At 38.3% G+C, this 22,332-nt stretch overlaps 1 protein-coding gene across 1 annotated transcript in view; it reads left to right on the forward strand.

Moving 5' to 3' along the window:
• Window positions 1-5,660: 5,660 nt before the first annotated feature.
• Window positions 5,661-22,332, forward strand: part of LOC128047338 (cyclic AMP-dependent transcription factor ATF-7) — a 96,610-nt gene continuing 79,938 nt past the window's right edge. Inside the window, exons 1-2 of the mRNA XM_052639482.1 lie at window positions 5,661-5,782; window positions 21,481-21,549. Coding sequence (XP_052495442.1) covers window positions 21,502-21,549 — 48 coding nt within the window. The 5' untranslated portion in view covers window positions 5,661-5,782; window positions 21,481-21,501. The remainder of the gene's footprint in view (window positions 5,783-21,480; window positions 21,550-22,332) is intronic.

Consider the following 22,332-nt stretch of genomic DNA (forward strand, 5'->3'; position numbering starts at 1 on the left):
CTTGATGAAAGTGAAAGAGGAGAGCGAAAAAGTTGGCTTAAAGCTCAACATTCAGAAAACGAAGATCATGGCCTCTGGTCCCATCACTTCATGGGAAATAGATGGGGAAACAGTGGAAACAGTGTCAGACTTTATTTTGGGGGGCTCCAAAATCACTGCAGATGGTGACTGCAGCCATGAAATTAAAAGACGCTTACTCCTTGGAAGAAAAGTTATGACCAACCTAGATAGCATTTTCAAAAGCAGAGACATTACTTTGCCGACTAAGGTCTGTCTAGTCAAGTCTATGGTTTTTCCTGTGGTCATGTATGGATGTGAGAGTTGGACTGTGAAGAAGGCTGGGCACCGAAGAATTGATGCTTTTGAACTGTGGTGTTGGAGAAGACTCTTGAGAGTCCCTTGAACTGCAAGGAGATCCAACCAGTCCATTCTGAAGGAGATCAACCCTGGGATTTCTTTGGAAGGAATGATGCTAAAGCTGAAGCTCCAGTACTTTGGCCACCTCATTCGAAGAGTTGACTCATTGGAAAAGACTCTGATGCTGGGAGGGATTGGGGGCAGGAGGAGAAGGGGACGACAGAGGATGAAATGGCTGGATGGCATCACTGACTCGATGGACGTGAGTCTGAGTGAATTCCGGGAGATGGTGATGGACAGGGAGGCCTGGCGTGCTGCGATTCATGGGGTCGCAAAGAGTCGGACACGACTGAGCGACTCAACTGAACTGAACTGAGGATGACTAGAATCAGAAAGATGAATAAAAAAGTGTTGGTGTTAGGATGTGGAGAAATTGGGATCTTCATATAGTGCTGGTAAAAGTAAAATGTTGCAATTGGTATAGCAGTTTCTCAAAAAGTTAAACATAGATATAGATATGACCCAGTAAGTCCATTCCTTGGTATATATCAAGAAAATTGAAAACAATGTCCCTGTAAAAACTTGTAAATGAAAAAAAAAAAAAACTTGTAAATGGATGTTCAAAGTCATATTATCATAATAGCCCCAAAGTGGGAGCAAACCAAACATCCATCAGCTGATAAATAGATAAACAAAAATTGGTATATTGGGGACTTTGCTGGTGGTCCAGCAGTTGAGACTTCGCCTTCCAATGCAGGGGGTGTGGGTTAGACCTCTGGTCAGGAAGCTAAGATCCCACATGTTTCTCATCCCAAAAAACAGAACATGAAACAGAGACAATATTGTAACAAATTCAATAAAGGGTTTTTTTTAATGGTCCAAGTGAAAAAAAAATCTAAAAATATTGGTATATTCATTCGATAGAATATTACTCAGCCATGAAAGATATAAAGTACTGATTGATACACATTACAACAAGAATGAACCTTGAAAACATTATGGTAAGTGAAAGAAGTCACAAAAGGCCACACATTATATTCTTCCATTTATATAAAATGTCTGTAACAGGCAGATCCACAAAGACAGAAAGTAGATAGCAGACTTGTGGTTGCCAGGGTCTGATGGAGGTGATGGGGAGCAACTGCTAGTGAGAACAGGGTTTCTTTGGGGAGTGATGAAAATGGTCTAGAATTAGATATTGGTGATAGCTACATAATTTTGTGAATATACTAAAAATTACTGAATTGTACACTTTATTTTTGAAATATAGTTGATTTATATGTACACTTTAAAAAGATGAATTTGGGGAGTTCCCCGGTCGTCTAGTGATTAGGACTCAGTGCTTTCACTGCCATGGCCTGAGTTCAATCCCTGGTGAGGGAATTGAGATCCCACAAGTTGCACAGTACAGCCAAAAAAAAAGATGAAATTTATGGTATATGAATTTTATAAAATAAAAAAATACAACTGGAATGGTAACTTTTACTAAGACAGGGAAGATTAGGGAAGAGGCCCATGTGGGAGAGAAAGGAAGACTTTGTTTGGCACATGATAAGTTTGAAATACCAAACTTAGACATCCAAGTCAATCTGTTAAGTGCTGCTGCTGCTGCTAAGTCGCTTCAGTCGTGTTCGACTCTGTGCAACCCCGTAGACGGCAGCCCACTAGGCTCCCCCGTCCCTGGGATTCTCCAGGCAAGAACACTGGAGTGGGTTGCCATTTCCTTCTCCAGTGCATGAAAGTGAAAAATGAAAGTGAATTCGCTCAGTCATGTCTGACTCTTAGCGACCCCATGAACTGCAGCCCACCAGGCTCCTCTGTCCATAGGATTTTCCAGGCAAGAGTACTGGAGTGGGGTGCCATTGCCTTCTCCGAATCTGTTAAGTAGGCAGTTGGAAATATTAGTCTGAAATTCAGGGGAGATGTATGGATTGGAGATATACATTTGGAGAAAAATGAATACATGTAATACACATAGAATGGTGCCTGGAACATAGTAAGATCTATAAACATTAGCTAATATATTATTTTGTATGTGTAATCAGTTGGCCTAGCATAACTTGTGGAATACCTTCTCTGATTGGTAATGCCACCTCTGTTATACATAAATCTTCCATATACATTGAGGGTCTGTTTCTATCACTGCATTCCTTTAAGCAGGAATTGTTTTAGGATAGAGTAGATTGAAAGCCAGAGCTTCCCTGGTGGCTCAGTAGTAAAGAATCCACCTGTCAATGAAGGAGATACAGGTCAATCCCTAGGTCAGGAAGATCCCCTGGAGAAGGAAATGGCAATCTACTCCAGTATTCTTGCCTAGGAAATCCTATCGACAGAGAAGTCTGGTGGACTATACAGTCCATGGGAGTTGCAAAAGATTTGGACATAACTTACTGTCTAAACAACAACAGATTGGAGCCAAGACTACTCTCAACTTTTCTCACTTCACACGAACACAAGTGACTGTACGTTTGTTTCACCTTTGTTCAGTTGCTAAGTCATGTCTGACTCTGCGATCCCATGGACTGCAGCACACCAGGCTTCCCTGCCTTTCATTATTTACTAGAGTTTGCCCAAATTCATGTCCACTGAGTTGGTGAAGTCCCCCAACCATCTCATCCTCTGTTACCCCCTTCTCCTCCTGCCTTCAATCTTTCCCAGTGTCAAGGTCTTTTCCAATGAGTCAGCTCTTCACATCAGGTGGCCACAATATTGGAGCTTCCGCATCAGTCCTTCCAATGAATATTCAGGGTTTATTTCCTTTAGGATTAACTGGTTTGATCTCTTTGCAGTCTAAGGGACTCTCAAGAGTCTTCCCTAGCAGCACAATTAGAAAGCATCAAATTTTCAGCCTTCTTTATGGTTCAACTCTCACATCCATACATGACTGCTGGAAAAACCATAGCTTTGACTATACGGACCTTTGTCAACAAGGTGATGTCTCTGCTTTTTAATATGCTATCTAGTTTTGTCATAACTTTTCTTTCAAGGAGCAAGCATTTTTTAATTTCATGACTGTAGTCACCATCCATAGTGATTTCAGAGCCTAAGAAAATAAAATCTGCCGCTGTTCCCATTTTTCCCCATCTATTTGCCATGAAGTGATGGGACTGGATGCCATGATCTTAGTTTTCTGAATGTTCAGTTTTAAGCCAGCTTTTTCACTTTCCTCTTTCACCTTCATCAAGAGGCTCTTTAGTTCCTCTTCGCTTTCTGCCATTAGAGTGGTATCATCTGCCTATCTGAGGTTACTGATATTTCTCCTGGCAATCTTGATTCCAACTTGTGATTCATTCAACCTGGCATTTCAGCATGATGTACACCACATAGATGTTAAATAAGCCAGGTGATAATATACAGCCTTGATGTACTTCTGTCCCAATTTTGAACCAATCCATTGTTCCATGTCCAGTTCTAACTATTGCTTCCTGACCTGCCTATAGGTTTCTCAGGAGGAAGATCAGTTGGTCTGGTATTCCCATCTCTTTAAGAATTTTCCACAGTTTGTTGCGATCCACATAGTTAAAGGCTTTAGCATAGTCAATGAAGCAGAAATAGATGTTTTTCTGGAATTCCCTTGCTTTTTCTACGATCCAATGGTTGTTGAATTTGATCTCTGGTTCCTCTGCCTTTTCTAAATCCAGCTTGTACATCTGGAAGTTCTCGGTTCACTTACTGTTTAAGTCTAGCTTGAAGGATTTTGAGCATTACGTTGCTAGCATGTAAAATGAGCACAATTGTACAATAGGGAGAAATTACCTGGATTCTGTCTACCTTTCAGAGGCTAGGAAGATAAATGAGATCCTAGGCATGAAGTTCAGAAATTTGTGTAATATACAGCCGCAAAAGGAAGTTTGAGAGAAAACAGATTCCATAGGTAATATTTTTTGAGTTAACTCTCTTTATAATTACATAACATTTTAAAAGTTGTTTTTTTTTTTTTTAGTTGTGGTTAAAAAAAACCAACACAAAAAAACTACACAATATAAAATTTACCACCTTGGTAACAGCATGAGAAAATTTTAAATATAGCCTTTACATTTGATGCCACAGCTGTCTCTTCATAGTTCAACTCAGTACAAAGGTTACTTCTTCAATGAGGTCTCTCAATACAGAAGTAAAGTTGCTTTCCTACTCTTGGTCACTTTCTGTCTCATTACCTTAAAGCATTCTTCACTAACTGAAATATTTATGTTTATTAACTGTCTCCCCCTCCCCACGGAAGGGCTTCCCAGGTGGCTCATGGTAAAGAATTCGCGGGTTATAACCCTGGGTGGGGAAGACGCCCTGGAGAAGGAAATGGCAATCCACTCCAGTATTCTTGCCTGGGAAATTCCATGGACATAAGAGCCTGGAGGGCTACAGTCCATGTGGTCTCAAAGAGTCAGATGTGACTTAGTGACTAAACAACAACAACCTCCTCCCCGCTAAAACTGTAAATTCTACCGGAGTAGGGAACTGGTATGTCTACTCTTCTTCCATGCCTAGTTCTTTGCACACAGTATGTTCTAAGTATTTGTTTAAATACTTTCTGAGTAATAAGTATAGTGCCTTTTAATACCAAACAAGTTTCATATAGCTTATCTCATTTGATTACTACAACTCTGAGTAAAATGGGATTGTTGGCCCCACTATAAAGATACTCAAAAGAAAACGATAGAACTCCCCACCTCCATATACAGCAACACACAGAACAGAGACTATGGCTACGGTGATGCTATTCTAAGTGCCAAGAAGAAAATGCAACTACTCGACTGTTTGGAACACTGAATCACCTTGTGTAGCTGTCTCGGGTTTTCCCCCACTTTAAAAACGATTTTTTAAAAAAAATGTTTTTTTTTTTTGGCCGTCCCGCAGGGCTTGCAGGATCTTTGTTCCATCCCCAAGGGTTGGAACCCGTGGCCCCTGCAGTGGAAGCGCGGAGTCCTCACCACTGGTAGGCCAGGGAATTCCCTTCCCCCGTTCTTTAAAAAAAAAAAAACAAAACCAGCTTTATTGAGGTATATAAACTTGTCTTGTTTTTAAAGTGCGCTCTTTTGTAATAATCTAATTCTTTAGTATGAGAATACTTTGGATCTCCATTACTACAGGCACTTGTAAGCATTCCTTCTTTTTCTTTTTTTCCCCTTACACTCTGCAGTCGAACACGTGCGACCAGCGCCTCGGGAACTCGCTCAGCCTCCCACCCTAGTCCTGCCCACCGAAAGTCCCGCCCCTTCTTTTTCCGGAGCCCAGCCCCTCGGCTTCTTTCCGACCTGGCTCGGCGGATCTCGCCCTTCCTCCAACCCCTCTCTACATCTCGCGAGAAGTGAGAGCGCCTGGCCGGACGAGAGAAAAGTATCTGCTCCGCTGAGGGGGGGAAGAAGGAGCTGGAGATAGATTGTGGGACCGATCGCGGGCGGGCGGGAGGCGACGGAGCTACCAGAGGGTGAGTCCTGTTAACATTAACTAGTCCATGACCTGACGGGCGTCTCCCCGTCAACTCTGGTCAATCCCAGCGTCCCAGACCGGGGTCTCCCCTCCCAGTATGTGTTGGACGGGGGCGCTGAGGCGGTGGCCGGGCCCTGTCTGAGGAAGAGGGTGGGGCATGGACTAAGGCCGACCAATAAGAGAGAAGGAAGCTACGATTGGCGGCGACGAGCACTAATGGGAGGTCATCTTTACCTTGCGGAGTGACGCCCCTCTTCTCTCCCTCCTCCCGCCTCCTTCCTTTGGGGGGGGAAGGCGGGGCCAGAGGCCTGGAGTGTGGGGAGAACTTGGGGTAAGTAGCCCCGGGGGGCACAGGGCGTGGCAAGGAGAGGGGAGTTGAATCCTGAGGGAATGGAAGTCTAGTGGAGCCTGGAATGGGGTGGAATGGGAGAAAGGGGAAGGGTACTAAACTGGTTGAAGACGCTGGACTTCTCCAAAGAGTGGGGTTAGAGGCTTGGCATTGGAAGAGTTAGTGGTAATAGGCAGGAGGTAGGGTTGAGTAGGTGAAAACATAGCATTTGGTTTTGCTGGGAAGATAGGGAGGAATAAGTGTAAGTGAGAGCGTGGCATTCCGATTGAGTTATAAGAAAAACTATCAGGGACAAGATATCAGAGGAAAAGTATGGGTATGAAGAAAATTAAGTGAATGAGTTTAGGAAGATTTACTAGGGATGGGTGTAGTGGCCAAAAGGCATCACTTTGGGTAGGGTATGGGGGAATCCAGAGGGGTAGGAGAGGTATTTGGTTGGGAGACGGCTGATAATGGACAGGTGTTTAGCTTAGGTATCAGAAGAAGTCTGAGAAGTGATTTTAGAGCTTTTGGTGAATATGGCATCCAGTCTGGTAACCAGCCTGCAAGAAAGCTATGATAGTGGTAAAGAGAAAAATAGAACACTTTCATCACTTCTACTCTGATTTCCTTTCTCCGTCTCTTCCTCTTCCCGACTTCATCTGTTCCTCAGCTCAGGGATGGGTGCTTGGGACTTCGGTGGCCAAGTCAAAGCCCCATGGGGAGTTATATGTTGCTCTGAATTGCTTGTTATGTTCTCTGACTTGGGTGTTTACTGCCCAGGGCACCTCCTACCCAGATTCCCGCGTTGCTACTTTCCTGACTCTAAAGTTTGTTTTCTACTTACCAGAGGGTGTTTTAGTACCTCTGAGGGTTGTGTCATAGTAAGTGTAGTTTTGTGGGGGTACGCAGAGTTTTCTCCACAATCTCACTTGATTCCTATGTTTAAAAACTTTGCAGTAGTGTAAGTAATTCTTGCAGAGACATCGGTTTTTTAGGTATTCTAAGCACAGAAAAATGTACTATACTGAAGTTTGTTTTGTTAATTGTTTCTTTCCCACTTGAGTTGCTAAATGGATGGTTGCAGTTAGTTTTAGCTAGCTTATGTTTTTTTTTTTTTTTAAGTGGTGTAAATAAAATGGACACGTATTTCAGGAAAGTGAAAAATTTTCAGTTTCTTCTTTTGTGTCCAGATCAGAAAGCTAAAGATATGTCATAATATCTTGGGGGCAAGGGTTGGGGAAATCAAACACAATTTGTGCTTAAACATGGAGGATATAAGGTAAGTGGAGACTGTTGCGAAATGTAACATGTCAGTAATAAAAGAAGCTAAAGAAAAGTCTGTCAGCTATACTAAGTAGTCTTACCAGTTCTTAATTCTGTACAAAAAAGGGACAAGTCTTTGCCCTTTGTTTGATATTTGTTTATTATTTGGTAATGAGGTAGTACAGTCAATTAATAACCTCTTTGCTGTTGCATAGATTTGTCTTTTACATTCCTTTTCTTCTTTTACTTTTGGAAGCAAAATGACATCTGAAATACTAGTAACAGTGTTATATGAAGAGAAACCCAGAGTGTGTTGCTTCGTATTAACTTTTGGTTTTCAGCAACCGTTTATCCTCCTGGCCAGGAACTTACCCCTACAGCACATTGAGACTAATTAATTACTGTCCTTATAGCATTAATTACTTAATTGGGTTCCAGTATTTCACATTCAGAGCATTGCTATTGGATATTCAGACATTTTCACAGTTTGCCTGGCAGTAGCACAAAGAAATATCCAATGAGAGGGCAAAGTTCCTTGTTTTATTCTTCCATTCTAGAATTTGTGATGGCTTTGACTTGAGCACTGTCTCATTAGTGTTACCACCTAGCAGAAGGCTAGAGAATAATAAACACTGCTCATCTTTAAACTTGTGGATCAAAGGGTACAACCTGTGATAGTTTCAGTGTTGTAACTTTTAAGCATTTTTGCTTACCATGGCTTTAAAATGTTGATAGATACCGTTGTATATCTCCGTTCTCTTCCCCGTCCCTTTCCTCTCCCTCTTTCTTCGCCTTTCCTTTCTTCCAGTTCAAAATTAAATTTGTTTTTTCAACCAACTCTCAAACTGCTGCTTTAAGTCCCTGGCTCTGCCTGAACACAGCTGCTCTGAAATTCTCACAAGTTATTGTTTTGTACACGTCAAGAATGAGTTTTTCCTAGGCTGCAGTTGAAGGGAGTCAGTGATACAGCAGCCTCCTATCCATGTCTGAGAGGAGGAACCTTTTTGAAAGGAAGTTTTAGGTGGAGCAAATAGTATTGCCATATAAATGTCTAATAAAAACAGCTCTCTTTTTGAAACTAGTTGGCAGGCTGGCATACAATTGTCCCTTATCCCATGATAAAGGTACATAAGTTACGGTGCATATGTTGTTTCTTTGAGAAAAACAAATGCAGCATTCATTTAAAAAGAAAAACATTATTTCTTTTGTTGTTGGTTTCTCTGATTGTGGTACTGTGATTTTAGAGTTCATGGGAGAAAGTCTTCCATTTCCAGAAACATGACAAAATGATTTTTAATATTCTCATTTTTGAATGTTGCCTTCCCCTGGCAGGCCTATTTTTAGGATCAAGTATATTCTTGAAATGTGGAAATACATCATTTTTGAATGTTTGGCGGATGATCTTTTAACTTCTGAATGCTGTAAGGAAGCGATCCCTACTTCATAGATACCCTGTTCCATTATTGGAGCTCTACTTTTAGAACATTCTTTACATTGTGGTGCTCTTTACTCCTGCCATCTGAAGCTACAATAAATAAACCTAATTTCTTGTCAACATGGTAGCCCTTCAGATGTTTGATGACAGTTATGTCCTGTTAAAACTTCTCTCTTGCTGGGGTAAATATCGCATATTCTTTCAACCATTCCTTAAGTTACGTTTAATAAAGTTCAGCCTCCTTGTCAACCTGCTTGAGTTTTTAGAATTTCTTATTTAGATCTGAATATAACATTTGATATAATCTGATCAATACAAAGTACAGGGGCAAGTAGGGCTTCTTTTTTCACTGCACTCAATAGTTCCTTTTTAAAAAAAACACACAACATTGATTTTATTTATTTATTTGGCTGTGTAGGGCCTTAGTTGTGTGAGCTCTTAGTTGCATCAGGTGGGATCTAGTTCCCTGACCAGGGATCACACCCAGGCCCCCTGCTTTGGGAGTGAGGAGTCTTAGCCACTGGACCACGAGGGAAGTCCCAATACCTCTGTTCTTAAAGCCTAAGATCCCATTAATTTATATAAGTAATTTTTAAATTTCAGTTGAGGAATTTGCATTTATCCCTGTCTACGTTTTATGTTTGAAATAAACTATAGCACTTGTGAAGAAAAAATGTACACATACATACACATATATATGTATATTGTTGTTTAGTTACTAAGTCGTGTCCAACTCTTTTGCGACCTGCATGGACTGTAGCCCACCAGGCTTCTCTGTCCATGGGATTTCCCAGGCAAGAATACTGGAGTGGGTTGTCATTTCCTTCTCCAGAGAATCTTCTGACCTAGGAATCGAACCTGTTGTTTCTTACATTGCAGGTGGGTTCTTTACCACCGAGGAAGCCCATATATGTAAATACATATTTAAATTGCAGTCTATTAGTATGGTGGTTTAAATTTGTCTTGCTATGTTCTGTAGGTAAAATGGTGCTTATAAATGAGATAAAACATCAGAAGACATCTCTAGGGACTAAAGACTTTATGTTGGTAGCCAACAACTTTCTTGTGTGTTAATTTTAGCCTGATAGTTGAATTTATGTTTGAGCAATTTTAGCTGATAAATGCAATTTTAAAGCATCTTCCTCTTTTGGGGTTTTAATTTTTACTTTCATTTTTAGCAAATTGCAAATTCTGTATGGAAATGTTTGTGTGGAATAAAGTAGCATGCTGTTAGGGACAGAATACATTTTCTTCTGAATACATTCTCATCCATCTAAGACTGTAATTATGAATTCTCCTAGAAAGCAGAAATATGGACTTGATGACCCCTCAAAGTCCTTTCCAGCCCCAAAATTCATAAGTAGAGGCTCAGATCAAGGAGCTTAGTATTGAAGAATCAAGAAGAAAAATAGAATGTAAAGAAAACGAAGTTGAAATGGTTCTACTGACCCAGTGGGAATGGATAAACAAAAAGCAAGGAACATAAATGACAAGAAATAATGATTCCTTTGAGCTGAAAGCAAAACAAAAGTCATCAACAACAAATATTTTGCATTGGGGTCATTTTATGTCTTAAAATATTTTATCATGACATTTTCTCTTCAGAATTTCCCTGGTGGACACTGTGTTGAAAGAATGTGGTTGGTTTTGTTTTTTTTTTTCTTCTGTTAAATCATAGTATTTTGTTTCCTTTGGTTCTCTTGTTTGTCCTTTTGTTGAGAAACTTAAGGGAAAAAAAATCTGAGTAATATATTCACTGCCTGTATACAGTGAAGGAAATTTCAGTTCAGTTTTGAAAGTAAACATAAACTCCATGGCTTCCTTGGAGAGGAAGGATGAATGTTAAAATACAGGAGAGGTTTTATGAAAAGACAAATTTACTATTCAGTTTTTAAAACTTTTTAAGCAGACATCTAGGAAAGATTCCCAACTAAACCAAAGGTGAGCTACTACAGTAGTGTCATGATGGAAAACAAAACTCATTACAAACTCACAACTTTGTTAGCTTCTTCTCATCTTTTGGTGAATTTAATCCTAAATGTTTTCATGTATTTGAAACCTGACTGTGCAAAAAGTTTCTCTAATTCAGTACTGCATTTATCCTTAATAAATATCAATTTGTGAAAGTCTAACAAGAGCCAAGATTTAGCTTGAGAAGTTACTTTGTGAGTTTATGTCTTGGGCTTCCCTGGGAATAGATTTGTTCTGCCATAGTCTCACCTCCTCACAAAACCCAACTTGTTTTCTTTGAGTGAAGTTATTTACTAATATCTTCTTATCTGGTATAGTGCTTCTTTCTGACCTAGCAGACAGAGATTTATGTTCTAAATTGGCCAGTTTTATTTGGGGCTTAAAATTTACCATGCAGGAGAAATATTACTTTTTTTCAGATTAAAAAATAGAGTATAACCATTCTTTTTGAAATAGGAATATGCCTGCCTTTATTATAAAAACAGGATGATTTATTGAATATAACACGATTGTTATAAATGATTTGTGTTGTCACCAAGTTTCTTGCCAGTAATTTTTATTTAAGCTTTATCAAACTTAAATAAAACTAGGATTTAACATGATTTTTCTGGTGTTTCTGGTACTAATATGTCTTTCATAGCACCATTTAAGTTTTGGTCAAGCAGTAGTTTGCTAATATTTTACATATCTATGTTAGGGACTTTTGAAAGTCATTGAACATTGCAGTACCCTAGATAGGTAACTGTGTTGCCGGTATGTGGACAGTATTAGAAAATAGATTTTTTTCTTGAGAACTTTTGAGAGTCTCCATGATTATGATTGTGGGATATTATAGCTATTTCCTATCTGGGACCAAACTCATACTCAGGTTTAATATTAAAGTCTATCAGATTTGTTATTTGCAGCCTATTTAAGTCCATGAAGATTTAAAATTTATCCTTAAAGATCAGTGTTGGCCCTTTGATTGCTATTGCTTTGTTGTTTCAGGGAACACACTTTATCTGAAAATGAGTAGGAAAACAAAACACAACACCAGATTTTTGACAGTCTACCAGTTTCCAGGAATTTTTTTACTTCTAAAATCTTATTGAGGCCAAGCATAGATAGGTATAATGTTCTCTAGTTGTTACTACGGAGAAGGCAATGACACCCCACTCCAGTACTCTTGCCTGGAAAATCCCATGGACGGAGGGCCTGGTGGGCTGCGGTCCATGGGGTCGCTAAGAGCCGGACACAACTGAACGACTTCACTTTCACTTTTCACTTTCATGCATTGGAGAAGGAAACGGCAGACCACTCCAGTACTCTTGCCTGGAGAATCCCAGGGACGGGGGAGCCTGATGGGCTGCCGTCTCTGGGGTCGCACAGAGTCAGACGTGACTGAAGCGACTTAGCAGCAGCAGCAGCAGTTGTTACTAACTCCGCTTCCTGCTATCACTTTAGCAAGTTACTTCTTCTTTGTTTTTGCTTTATTAACCTTCCTGAGAGTAGCTCAGAATAGTTCCTTGAATCCTCCAAAAGCCTGGAGAGGCTTTTAAAAAGTTCTAGTCTAGTTAATTGCCTGTATGAAGCTGCTTCCATATAGCTTCTAAGCTTTGACCATGTGTTGCCTAACTTATGATTCAGCCTAATTCTCACTCCCATCTGTTTTCAGTCATTTGCTACAAAACTATTTGGTCTATTTAAACTGGCTCCTTTCTTTGAAACCTGTCGCTGCATGTCTGAGCCTGAAATCCAGAAATTAATTTTAACCTTCTCTTTGATCAATTCAGGGCACTCTACTGTTTATTTCTCAAACTGTGGGTCTCAAACTGCTTTTGGTCTTAGTACCCACTCCTCTATACTCTTAAAAATTATTGAGGACTCCAGAGAGTTTTTGCTTATTGTAATTGTATCTACTTGTATTTACCATATTAGAAGTTAAAATGGAGAAAAATTTAAAATCCTTTATGTACTTATAACAGTATAAATGTATCTATAGTTTTAAAAAGTTGGGGAGAAGAACATCAAATGTCTGGCTGATAGAAAACATCTGTATTCTCATATCTGCTTCTGCATTCAATCTGTTAACAATATGTTGTTTGGTTGAAGTATCTGAAGAAAACCTGTGCTTACACAGATATGTAATAGGAAAAGAAAAGATTCTTTTCAGATAACTGTTGATAATCTTTCTTCTTTGATACTACATCAAAATCTGAAAAGTGATAGCTTCTTAAAAGTAGGCTGTTGTATAGAATCTGATACCACATCTGTGAACTTTTAACACCCAGTCTTATGTTGCGCCTTAAACAGGTCTTTTGCCCATGTATGTTCTGAATACCCATGAACCCTCTGAAAGGGTCTCAAGGACCTGTAAGGATCCCTCGAGCCCTCTTTGAGAACCAGACTTGAAAAATACAGCTGTTTATCATGTAGGAGGAATATCCATCCATCTTAATGCTTCTCAAAGGGTGGGTTACTGACCACGTGCATCCAAATTATGCAGGGTGTTTTTTAAAGTGTCGATTTTTGGACAACAAAGCCAAGAGAATCCAGGGGGCCCGGGGATCTGTATTTTTACAGTGTCTGCATGAATATGCTAAAGATTGAGAACTGTGGAGATAGCTTAATCATATTTTAAGAAAATCTATTTTCTAAATTTTAAGAAGTCAAATAAAAAAATTGGTACTTGAATAGTCCTAATATAAGTCCTTAGTATCAAGCAGTCTGACATTTGTCATATTTGGGATATCTTAACCTTGTATTTTAATTAATAATAGTTATCATAATACCAGGAGCTTGCAAACTAAGGCCTCTTGGTAAATACGTTAGGCTTTGAAGTCATGAGGTCTCTGTTATAGCTACAGCTCTGCCACTGCAGCACAAAAGTAGCTAGCCAGAGACAACATGCAGAGAATAAGCATGGCTGTGTTCTCATAAAACTGTTTATGGACACTAAAATTTAAATTTCATAAAATTTTCATGTCACAAAATTTTCTTCCTTTGTTTTTTTCCAGCACTTTGTTTTTTAAAAGCACTCATAGCTGTGGACCAGAAGAGACCGAGTGGCAGGCTGGGTTTGGCCTATGGGCTGGAGTTTGCCAGTCCTTGATGCATACTGTGACTGGTTTATGAGTTTATAAGTTATTATGATAAAACATACTTATTGTTAAAGCCATAAGCATTATTTAATTTTCCTAGACAAAAATAATGCTCCAAGAAACTGTAGTCCCTCACAGTCATGTTTCTGGACATTCATTTATATAAGAAACACTTGTGTGTAAACTTGGAAATGTGCTATTCAGTTGAAAGTAGTCATACAATATGCAAGTTACCATACAACTTTCAGGTATTACAGAAAGATACAGTGTCCATTTTTATATCTTCTTTGGGATGTGTGAGAACAGGTTACTAGGATTTAGTCCAACTTCAACTACTTGACTCATCTTTTGCCAATTTTTTTTTAAAATTCTCTACCTCAGTTTTCCAATTTGTTAGCGAAGTGCCTTATAAAAGGCTAATTAAGTTTATAGAAGTATACATGCTTTTTATGTAATCCTTTTGGGGCATTTGGTTTACCTGCTAATGAAATAATGTGTTAAACTGTTGTTATGCTAAATAATACAGTGGAAAATGAACCCAGATTTTATGAACAGAAATTTCCCTTCCTAAATAATCTACTGTCTAGTTAAACTTGTCTTCTGTGGTGTCTGGGGTTAACATACCTTCACTATAGTCTCATATGTTTATCGGAATCTTTTCCTTAAGTCAGTGTTCTAGGTGTAATTCGAGTCATAGCAACACAGTATCCTACTGTGTGGAGAATAAAATGTTGAGACTGCTGTGGTGGACCCCTTCAGTGTTTGTGCTCTTTGCTTAGCAGCAGCTAAATTATCTTAGAATCTGAAACTTAGTAACCAGAGTTATGTTCTTAGAAGAGAACTGTGTATAATTTTTTTCTTTTCAGTATCATAGGGGCACAGAGCCTGTAGAGCTCTGTTTGGGTGTCTAAATGTTTTCGCTTGTTTGTAGCTCTCTGAAAGATATTCAGTACCTTGATTTCAGCTCTGTTCCCTTTGTGATTAATGGTTGGGCAATTTCTAGGTGTTTTAATATAAGTACTACTTTTTATTGTTAGGCAGCATTCGTGGGTTTCTGAAAATGGATCCTTGAGGGTAACAAAGAAGGAATTATCTTGAAATGCTTGATTTACCCTGTGTATCAATCTGAGTTTCTACCACATCTATTTCTATTGATATATGATGCTGTTAGTTTGTATTTTTAGAAAGCTTTTTTGGTAGTCCATTTTGAACTTACCAGTTGATTCTGTGGTTCTGTTGCTTTGTAGTGTAGAGTGAACAACTTTGTATGATTTTTAAATACTATACTGTTAGTGATTTAGAATAGTCTAGCAGATACAAGCCTTTTTAAAAAAAAAACTCAGACACTTTTTAGTTGTGCAAATCAGTATTCTTTTTGTTATTAAATTATATTATTATTTGATTAATAGAAGCAATCTATGATCATTGTAAAGACTTTGGGAAACACTGCAGGTAGAAAGAAGAAAATACTATCATCTAGACTACTACTGTCCAGAGATAACCATTGTTAACATTTGATGTTACTTCCCTCATCTTGTTCTGTGCTTATTGTTTTGTTTGCTCTTTTATAGATTTGGAATTATGGTGCATGTGCAAGTTTGTATCCTAGTTAATGTATAGCACTTAATGTATAGCATTTTCTCATGTTGTTAAATAGCTTTAAGAAATGTTATTATTAACAACTTATATATATTATAAGACAGTGTTTCAATTTATATTTTTCCATCCTTTGTAAATATTTTGTTTAATTCCTTTTCCTTTTTTTGTTATAAATAGGACTGTGGTGAACATTTTCATATATAGATTATCCATGTTTCTGGCTTTAGCCTCAGAATAAAGTCCCAAAAGAAGAATTATTTGTTCAAAGGATATAAAACATTTTAAGACACTTAATATAAACATTGCCAGATTGCTTTCCAGAAAGACTGTCCAAATAATGTACTCCCCAAAGTCTCATGTTAAGGTTCCCTCTCTGCTGCATCCTTGATTAGCAAGCATTCTTTTATACTTGAAAATGTATCTTAAAATATGTGGTCTAGGTTTTGTTTTCAAGGGTCAATTAACTTGATGAATACCTCTCTTCTCCCCATTTTTAACACTCTAAGCAAAAACTGTAGAACTTCTTCTATGTTATTTGTATGATAAGAACATAGAATTTATTGGGTGTAGTCACATAAAGTTCCTTAGGCACAAGGTAATTGTAAGTATGTATTTAAGATAATGTCTTAAATATATATTGCTTTAACTACATAAATAATCTACATCGCAGTTGTCTTATGAACCCAGCAGCTTTCTGCAAAACTTGGAAAGATAAGTGTAAAATTTCAGCAAAGTATACTTGAATATTGACTTCAGATTAAATTAATAAACATGTATTGAACATCAACTGTGTTAAGAAAGGAAAGGCTTCCAGAAGTTTTAAGCTGGATTCTATATTCTACCCCATTTTCCTTAGGTCACAGATAACACAGCCATTTCGTTTTTATTCATGAAACTAAGTAGTCCACTCCTTGTTACTAACACAGTACCATTGCATTTCTTTTATAGCAATTATCTGTTATTAATGTGAAATTATTTTTGTGTTTGTTTCATCTTTGTAGACTCTTAAGTAAGCACTATGAGGGCAAGTATTTTGTCTGACTCATTGTTGAGTTTTGGAGCCTAGAGTGTGTGTTAGGCACTGAATAAAGGTGTTCAGTGAATTAATGAATTTTTTAATTTTAAAAGTAAATTTAATGTATAAATTTACTTTTTGATCCCAAAGATGAATCTTAGTTACTAGTTTCATACATCTCATTGTCAAATATTTTACCAAGACCTAACCATCTCTTTTGTGCTCATGTATACTCTGCAATTGCTAGCAAAATAATTTGATAAATGATCTTAAGGAATAGAAGAAATAAGAGATCTAATATGTACACTGATCAACCTATGACTAATTGAACTTGTAAATTAAGCCATCATTCTTATCTTAACTTGGCATGTTTCATGCTAGATAATAGGATTCTTTGCCTGGCTAAACTTTAGTCAGGCTCCTGAACCTTCTTTTAGGCCCATCTCCCTTGTAAAATTGAATTTTAGCAAGAACCTTGCTAAGTCAGTTTACCAAAAACCCCTTCCCCCTCAAAATCTGTTCACCCTTACATCTGATTAGGTTCTTCATCCTCTACCATCCCTCAGGTGATGTCTGATCACCTTGGCCTGTCTTCAGGAAGAATCTTGTTAGGTTAGTTTAACCAGACTCTTCCTTATCCCTTGTGTTTCCTCTTGGTAATTTTCTAGTCACTGACCCCCACCCTATACTTGGCTATAAATTCCCACTCACTGATGATATATTTAAAACTGAGCCCAGTTATGTACTGAAGTCTCTTAGCTTCTGTTGCAGTGCTCCTAAATAAAATCTGTTTTTTACTGCTTTAACTACTGTCTGGTAGTATAGTCACTAAGTCGTGTCTGACTCTTGCGACCCCATAGACTGTAACCTGCCAGGCTCCTCTGGGATTTTCCAGGCAAGAATACTGGAGTGGGTTGTCATTTCCTCCTCCAGAGGATCTTCCCGACCCAGGGATTGAACCCGGATCTCCTGCATTGCAAGCAGAATCTTACCTACTGTGCTACGAGGGCAGCCGTAACTACTGTCTGGTTCTGGGTTTTTTTCACACAGATGAAAGATTCTTTTTTTGCAAAGGACTGTTGTCTTTATTTTTATGTCTACTTTGCCTGGCACTTAGTAGTTTCTTAGTAATGTTTTTGAATGAATACATGATAGTTAGTCTGAACTCCTTCTAGATTTTCATGAATCTTTGATGTTTATGGTGTATATGCCCTTCTCATTTTTTTGTACTTAGCAATATCTGCTTTTTGTTATTAGGAACCTAAAACAGGCCCTTGGGTGTGTTTGTATGTGGCTTTTATTCCTTACCATGGCTTGTATTGCTTACCTAAAGTTGGGGCATCTTATTAACATCTGTTGGTTACTAAAGAAATGATCATATTACCACCAGTTCCAGAGAACTGACTTTGTAGACTTCAGTGACAAACTCCATCCTCATTCTATTTAAAAAAAGAATAGAAAGATATACATATGTATACTTATGTATATACATTTTAGGGTATATTTCTGGCTCTGATAAAATTATGTAAGAAAGATTCTATTAAATGACCCCAGTCATTAAAAATCATTCTCTAAACCTAGGATTTTCTTCACTTTTTTCTCTGTCAGCATTCAAATAACTTTCTCTCTTTTAAGTGAATACCAGTTGTTATCATTCGTGCATTGTGGTGAATCTGAGTGTGTGAGCCTTTTTCTTGGCCCCTAGGACAGCCCTTTTTTGCATCTTTGTTTTCCTGTTTGAGATCTCCATTGAGAGCGTTTCACTTTTCCTTGGAAATGTTTCTAAATATGTGTATCCTCTGTCTGTTATTTATTGCTTAGTTCTGTAAAATGCTTGAGTTTCATCCTGAAGAATAGATTGAGAAACAGACCACAGACTTGAGTGCCATGCCTGGACACGTGATCTACTTGTCAAGCAGTACAGTTACAGATGGGCTGTGAGTTAAATTCTAGTGAATGACAGCATCATCATTCAAGAGTTCACCTTTTGTCTCAGTCTTTGTACTACAGAAATGTGTTGCTGTTTGTTTTTTGAGAGGGCATCAGTTTGACCTTTCATAATTAGAGATTTAAGTATCAAAGAGGAATAAGCAGTGGCATTCTTTATGTGCAACAGTTGATACAGCAGATTGGGAATGAAAGAGAAATTTTTTAAAGGATGCTAACTGGAAATTCTTTTTTAAGTGGGGAGACAGATTATTATTGTAGTTAAATATTTCTGAGAGATATCACTTTAAAGCTAAAAGCAAGAATGATGGAAATGAAAGAAGGCAAGAGACTGAGGGAATGAATTGTAGGGGGATTTCCCTGGCAATCCAGTGGTTAGACTCCATGCTTCCAGTGCAGGCGGCGTTGGTTCGATCCTTGATCAGGAAACTAAGATCCCACATGTGTTGTGTCGCAGCCCAAAAAGAAGAAGGAGAATTGTAGGTATTTAAGAGAGAGGGCCTTTTTCCTCCCATTGTGGTCTCCCTTTGGTGAAAATGGCCAAACAAAAGCCAGCAAAATGGGAAGGAAGCAGGAAATCCTAGTTAGTGACTGTCAAATTTGAGTATTTAAGAGGCGTGAGAATTCTTGCTTCTGTTACATTTTAATGCTTTTCCCCCAAACTTATTTTGCCCTTTTCCCCACTTTTAGAAAATCATAGTTTTTCATCTCTATTTTTTAGTAAGGGTACAATGAAATAAAACTTGAAAACCATATATTGTGATGTGACTGTGCAAAATCAAAAATTTTGAATTCTGTGGTTTGAGGAAAACCATTCCAGTACTGTCCCATTCCTCAGCCAAGACCCTTTTTTCCCTCTAAATCGGTAGAAAACTGAGAAAACTTAGCCTCCGAAAACAACCAAGGTAAAAAATTAGGAATCCTGCCTGGTTCTTTATGTTATATCTATTCTAGACCTTGTAGTTTGCTTCCTAGTTAAAAATATGTTAGAGGATCTTGTTGGAATAAAATTCTCCTTTAGTGATTATATTAAGAAAGCAGGTTCTGGGACTAAGAAGTAGAATTATCTCTAGCATAGCAGTTGTTAGGGATTTTTCCGGAGATCAATTGCTTTCCAGAAATGTTCTGAGTTTTCAGCCATAGTGGCATTGGTCTTTGCATTTATTTACGGATATATATTGATATCTGTATTTATTTTTTGCACTATGATGTAGTTGTAGAAAGTGCTAAAAAATCATCATGTATTTAAAATAAACAAACAAATCAGACAGCCGTCTTGTCCTGGGGCTATGTGAAGAATAAAGCTCTCATTTTCCCAGTACCCAGTCATCAGCTTGAACTGGCCTCTCCCAGGAACAGAATTTATTGAAGCAATTTATCCTGGCTAAATGTGATATAAATCTGTGTACACCTGTGTACATGCAGGCTCTTTTCCATTACAGCAGTGCTGCAGCATCAGTTTCCTTCATGCTTAGACCCTGTTCCTATCACACTGAAGGATTACTAAGAAGCCCTTTCTATTTTATGGGGCACCCCACAATTTTAAACACCGATTCGTTGTGGAGTTACTGATCAGACTACCAGAAATATGGGCTTCCAACCCCAGAGTGAGTCTTAACAGAGTAGGAGAGATGGTTCCACTCCCATCTGAGTTTGAAGCGTGTTTTTAAGTTTCTGATTGTCAGATTCCATCTAGCACTTTAATATTTTATTTTGATGTAGACCTGACTCAGGTTAACCTGACATTTTGGTTTATCTTCAAGATAAAAATTCAGAGTTTGGCTATAGTTCTGAAATTTCTGAAATCGTTTCTAGGCATATTCAGATTATAGTTCTTCTCTTTCATCTTCCCTTGTTCTTGTTCTTTCATACAGCTTTCTCTCTCGTAGAAGGATGTTTGAAAATGTCATTTAGGGGTTTTATTTTAAAAGACTATTTTTGTGACCCTCCCTTTTTTCTCTTTTACTCCTTCAAAATATGGTATATCTTTTAGGAATATTTTTACTGTGATTTACATTTCTAATCTATCCATCTCCACCTCTCTTTTTATTCCTAGTTAGGATGTGAGAAACTTCCCCCAACCCATTCATTTGAAATTATTCTTTGACAAAGAATTTTGATCAACATTTCAAGAATTTAGCTCCAATAATTAAAAAGCAGCAACAGTATAAACCCTGTTAATTCTTCAGAGAAACAGAGAGGATAGATGGTGATGCCTTTTAGTGCCATTTCTTTTATCCCCTGCAGCAGCTCACATCTGTTGGCTGCAACAGAGCAGCCCAAGAACTCTGGCCGAGAGCAGCACAAACAGCCGGAACATATTCACCCAGTAAACCCCCAAAGAGTCGACATTTGTTTTATTGCTGCTTTTAAAAACCTAGCCATAAATAGAATCAGGGGGGAAGGGCACCGATATTTCTCCATTTGCCACAGATGATTGGTGGGGGGAGAAGGAGGCTCCCCGTAGGGAGAGAGAGGTTTTATTTTTATTTTTTTATTAATGAAAATCATTTCCCATGTAGCCCAATAGGATGGGTGCTTTGTTTTCTTTGGCAATAATCTGGGATAAACGGCCCTTGCCAACAGTCTCATAGTTTATACACTAGGGAGCCAGATTATGGCCCTGTAAAATGGAGCACCCCTCCTATAATCCCTTAATTAATTAAATGACAAATTTTGGTCTTCTCTAGTTCAGAAATATGGCTTCCGCATCAGGCGTTCAGTGGATTTATTGACGTAGGAAACTACACTGGTTGTAATTCAGCAGACTGGAGAAGTGTGTTATATACTGTAGCAGAAAGAGGGAAAATCTAGCAAAAGGTTTGAAATTCCTTGACTCTTCAGGTCTACATTTTCCTAATTAAAAGTTTCAGTTGAGGCACAGTAGATCATAGGCCACCTGTCTAATGGGTCTCCCCAAAGTAGCCTGTGTTTACAGCATTGATAGACAGCATTCTTGGAACACCTGTTTCTGGGCTTGATATTTTTGAAGCACTTTTTTTTTTAAACTCCAGCGTATTTAACATAACTTTTCCCCCTACCTCCCCCTCCTCAGCTCCGCTCTGCTCTATGAAATATGGGAGACGACAGACCGTTTGTGTGCAATGCCCCGGGCTGTGGACAGGTACGTTTACAATATACTTTATTGTGAATGTCTCGTTGTGAATCAAAGTGGCTGTTTTATCACTAAGGCAAAGAGTTTAAAGCCGGTGTTTTACGTGATCACTGGAGGTAATCAGATCAGAGGATTTGCAGTGTGTAAATCCAAGTTATGAGGAAGTGTAGGCTCTCTACTGTAATGAAATCTGCCGTGCTCTCTTCCATATTGTTATTCTACTGGTGATTGTTTCCCAGTACACTGTGTTTAGGAATACATGTTGCTCTTGCACCCTTTCTAAAGCTGTTTGTATAAATACAAAGCAAGTTTAGAAATATCTTCTCTTCAGCCTTCATGAATATAAAAGTCTGTTCAACATATTTGGATAAGTAGCTGAAAATGCACCCATTCATTGTGAACCTCTATTTGGCAGAGCCTATTTTGGATTTTGTAAATAAGGAAAAAATAGTTTCTTTTGATTGTTGACCCAGAAAATCATTGTTAGCAGCTAAGGCAAATACCTGTCCAGGAAAGACAAATCCAACATAGAACCCAAGCTCTCACAGCAATATATAAACACAGGGTTTCTCAGCCATTTTCCCTGTCTGATGTTGTTAGATGCTTCCTATGTGTTAGCTGCCATGCCATGGTTTGTATGAATAGCATTATGTATCAAATAGTTTTTCATCATGTACTTTTTAAATAATTTTGTTGAAACTGCCTTTTTTTTTCCATTTTTGTATTCAATACCTTCTTAACTCTTATTCCTAGACCCTCCCCTTCTGCCATGTTCCATAAAGGATGAAGAAA

Source organism: Budorcas taxicolor, chromosome 5 (assembly GCF_023091745.1).
Source record: "Budorcas taxicolor isolate Tak-1 chromosome 5, Takin1.1, whole genome shotgun sequence".
NCBI lineage: Eukaryota > Metazoa > Chordata > Mammalia > Artiodactyla > Bovidae > Budorcas > Budorcas taxicolor.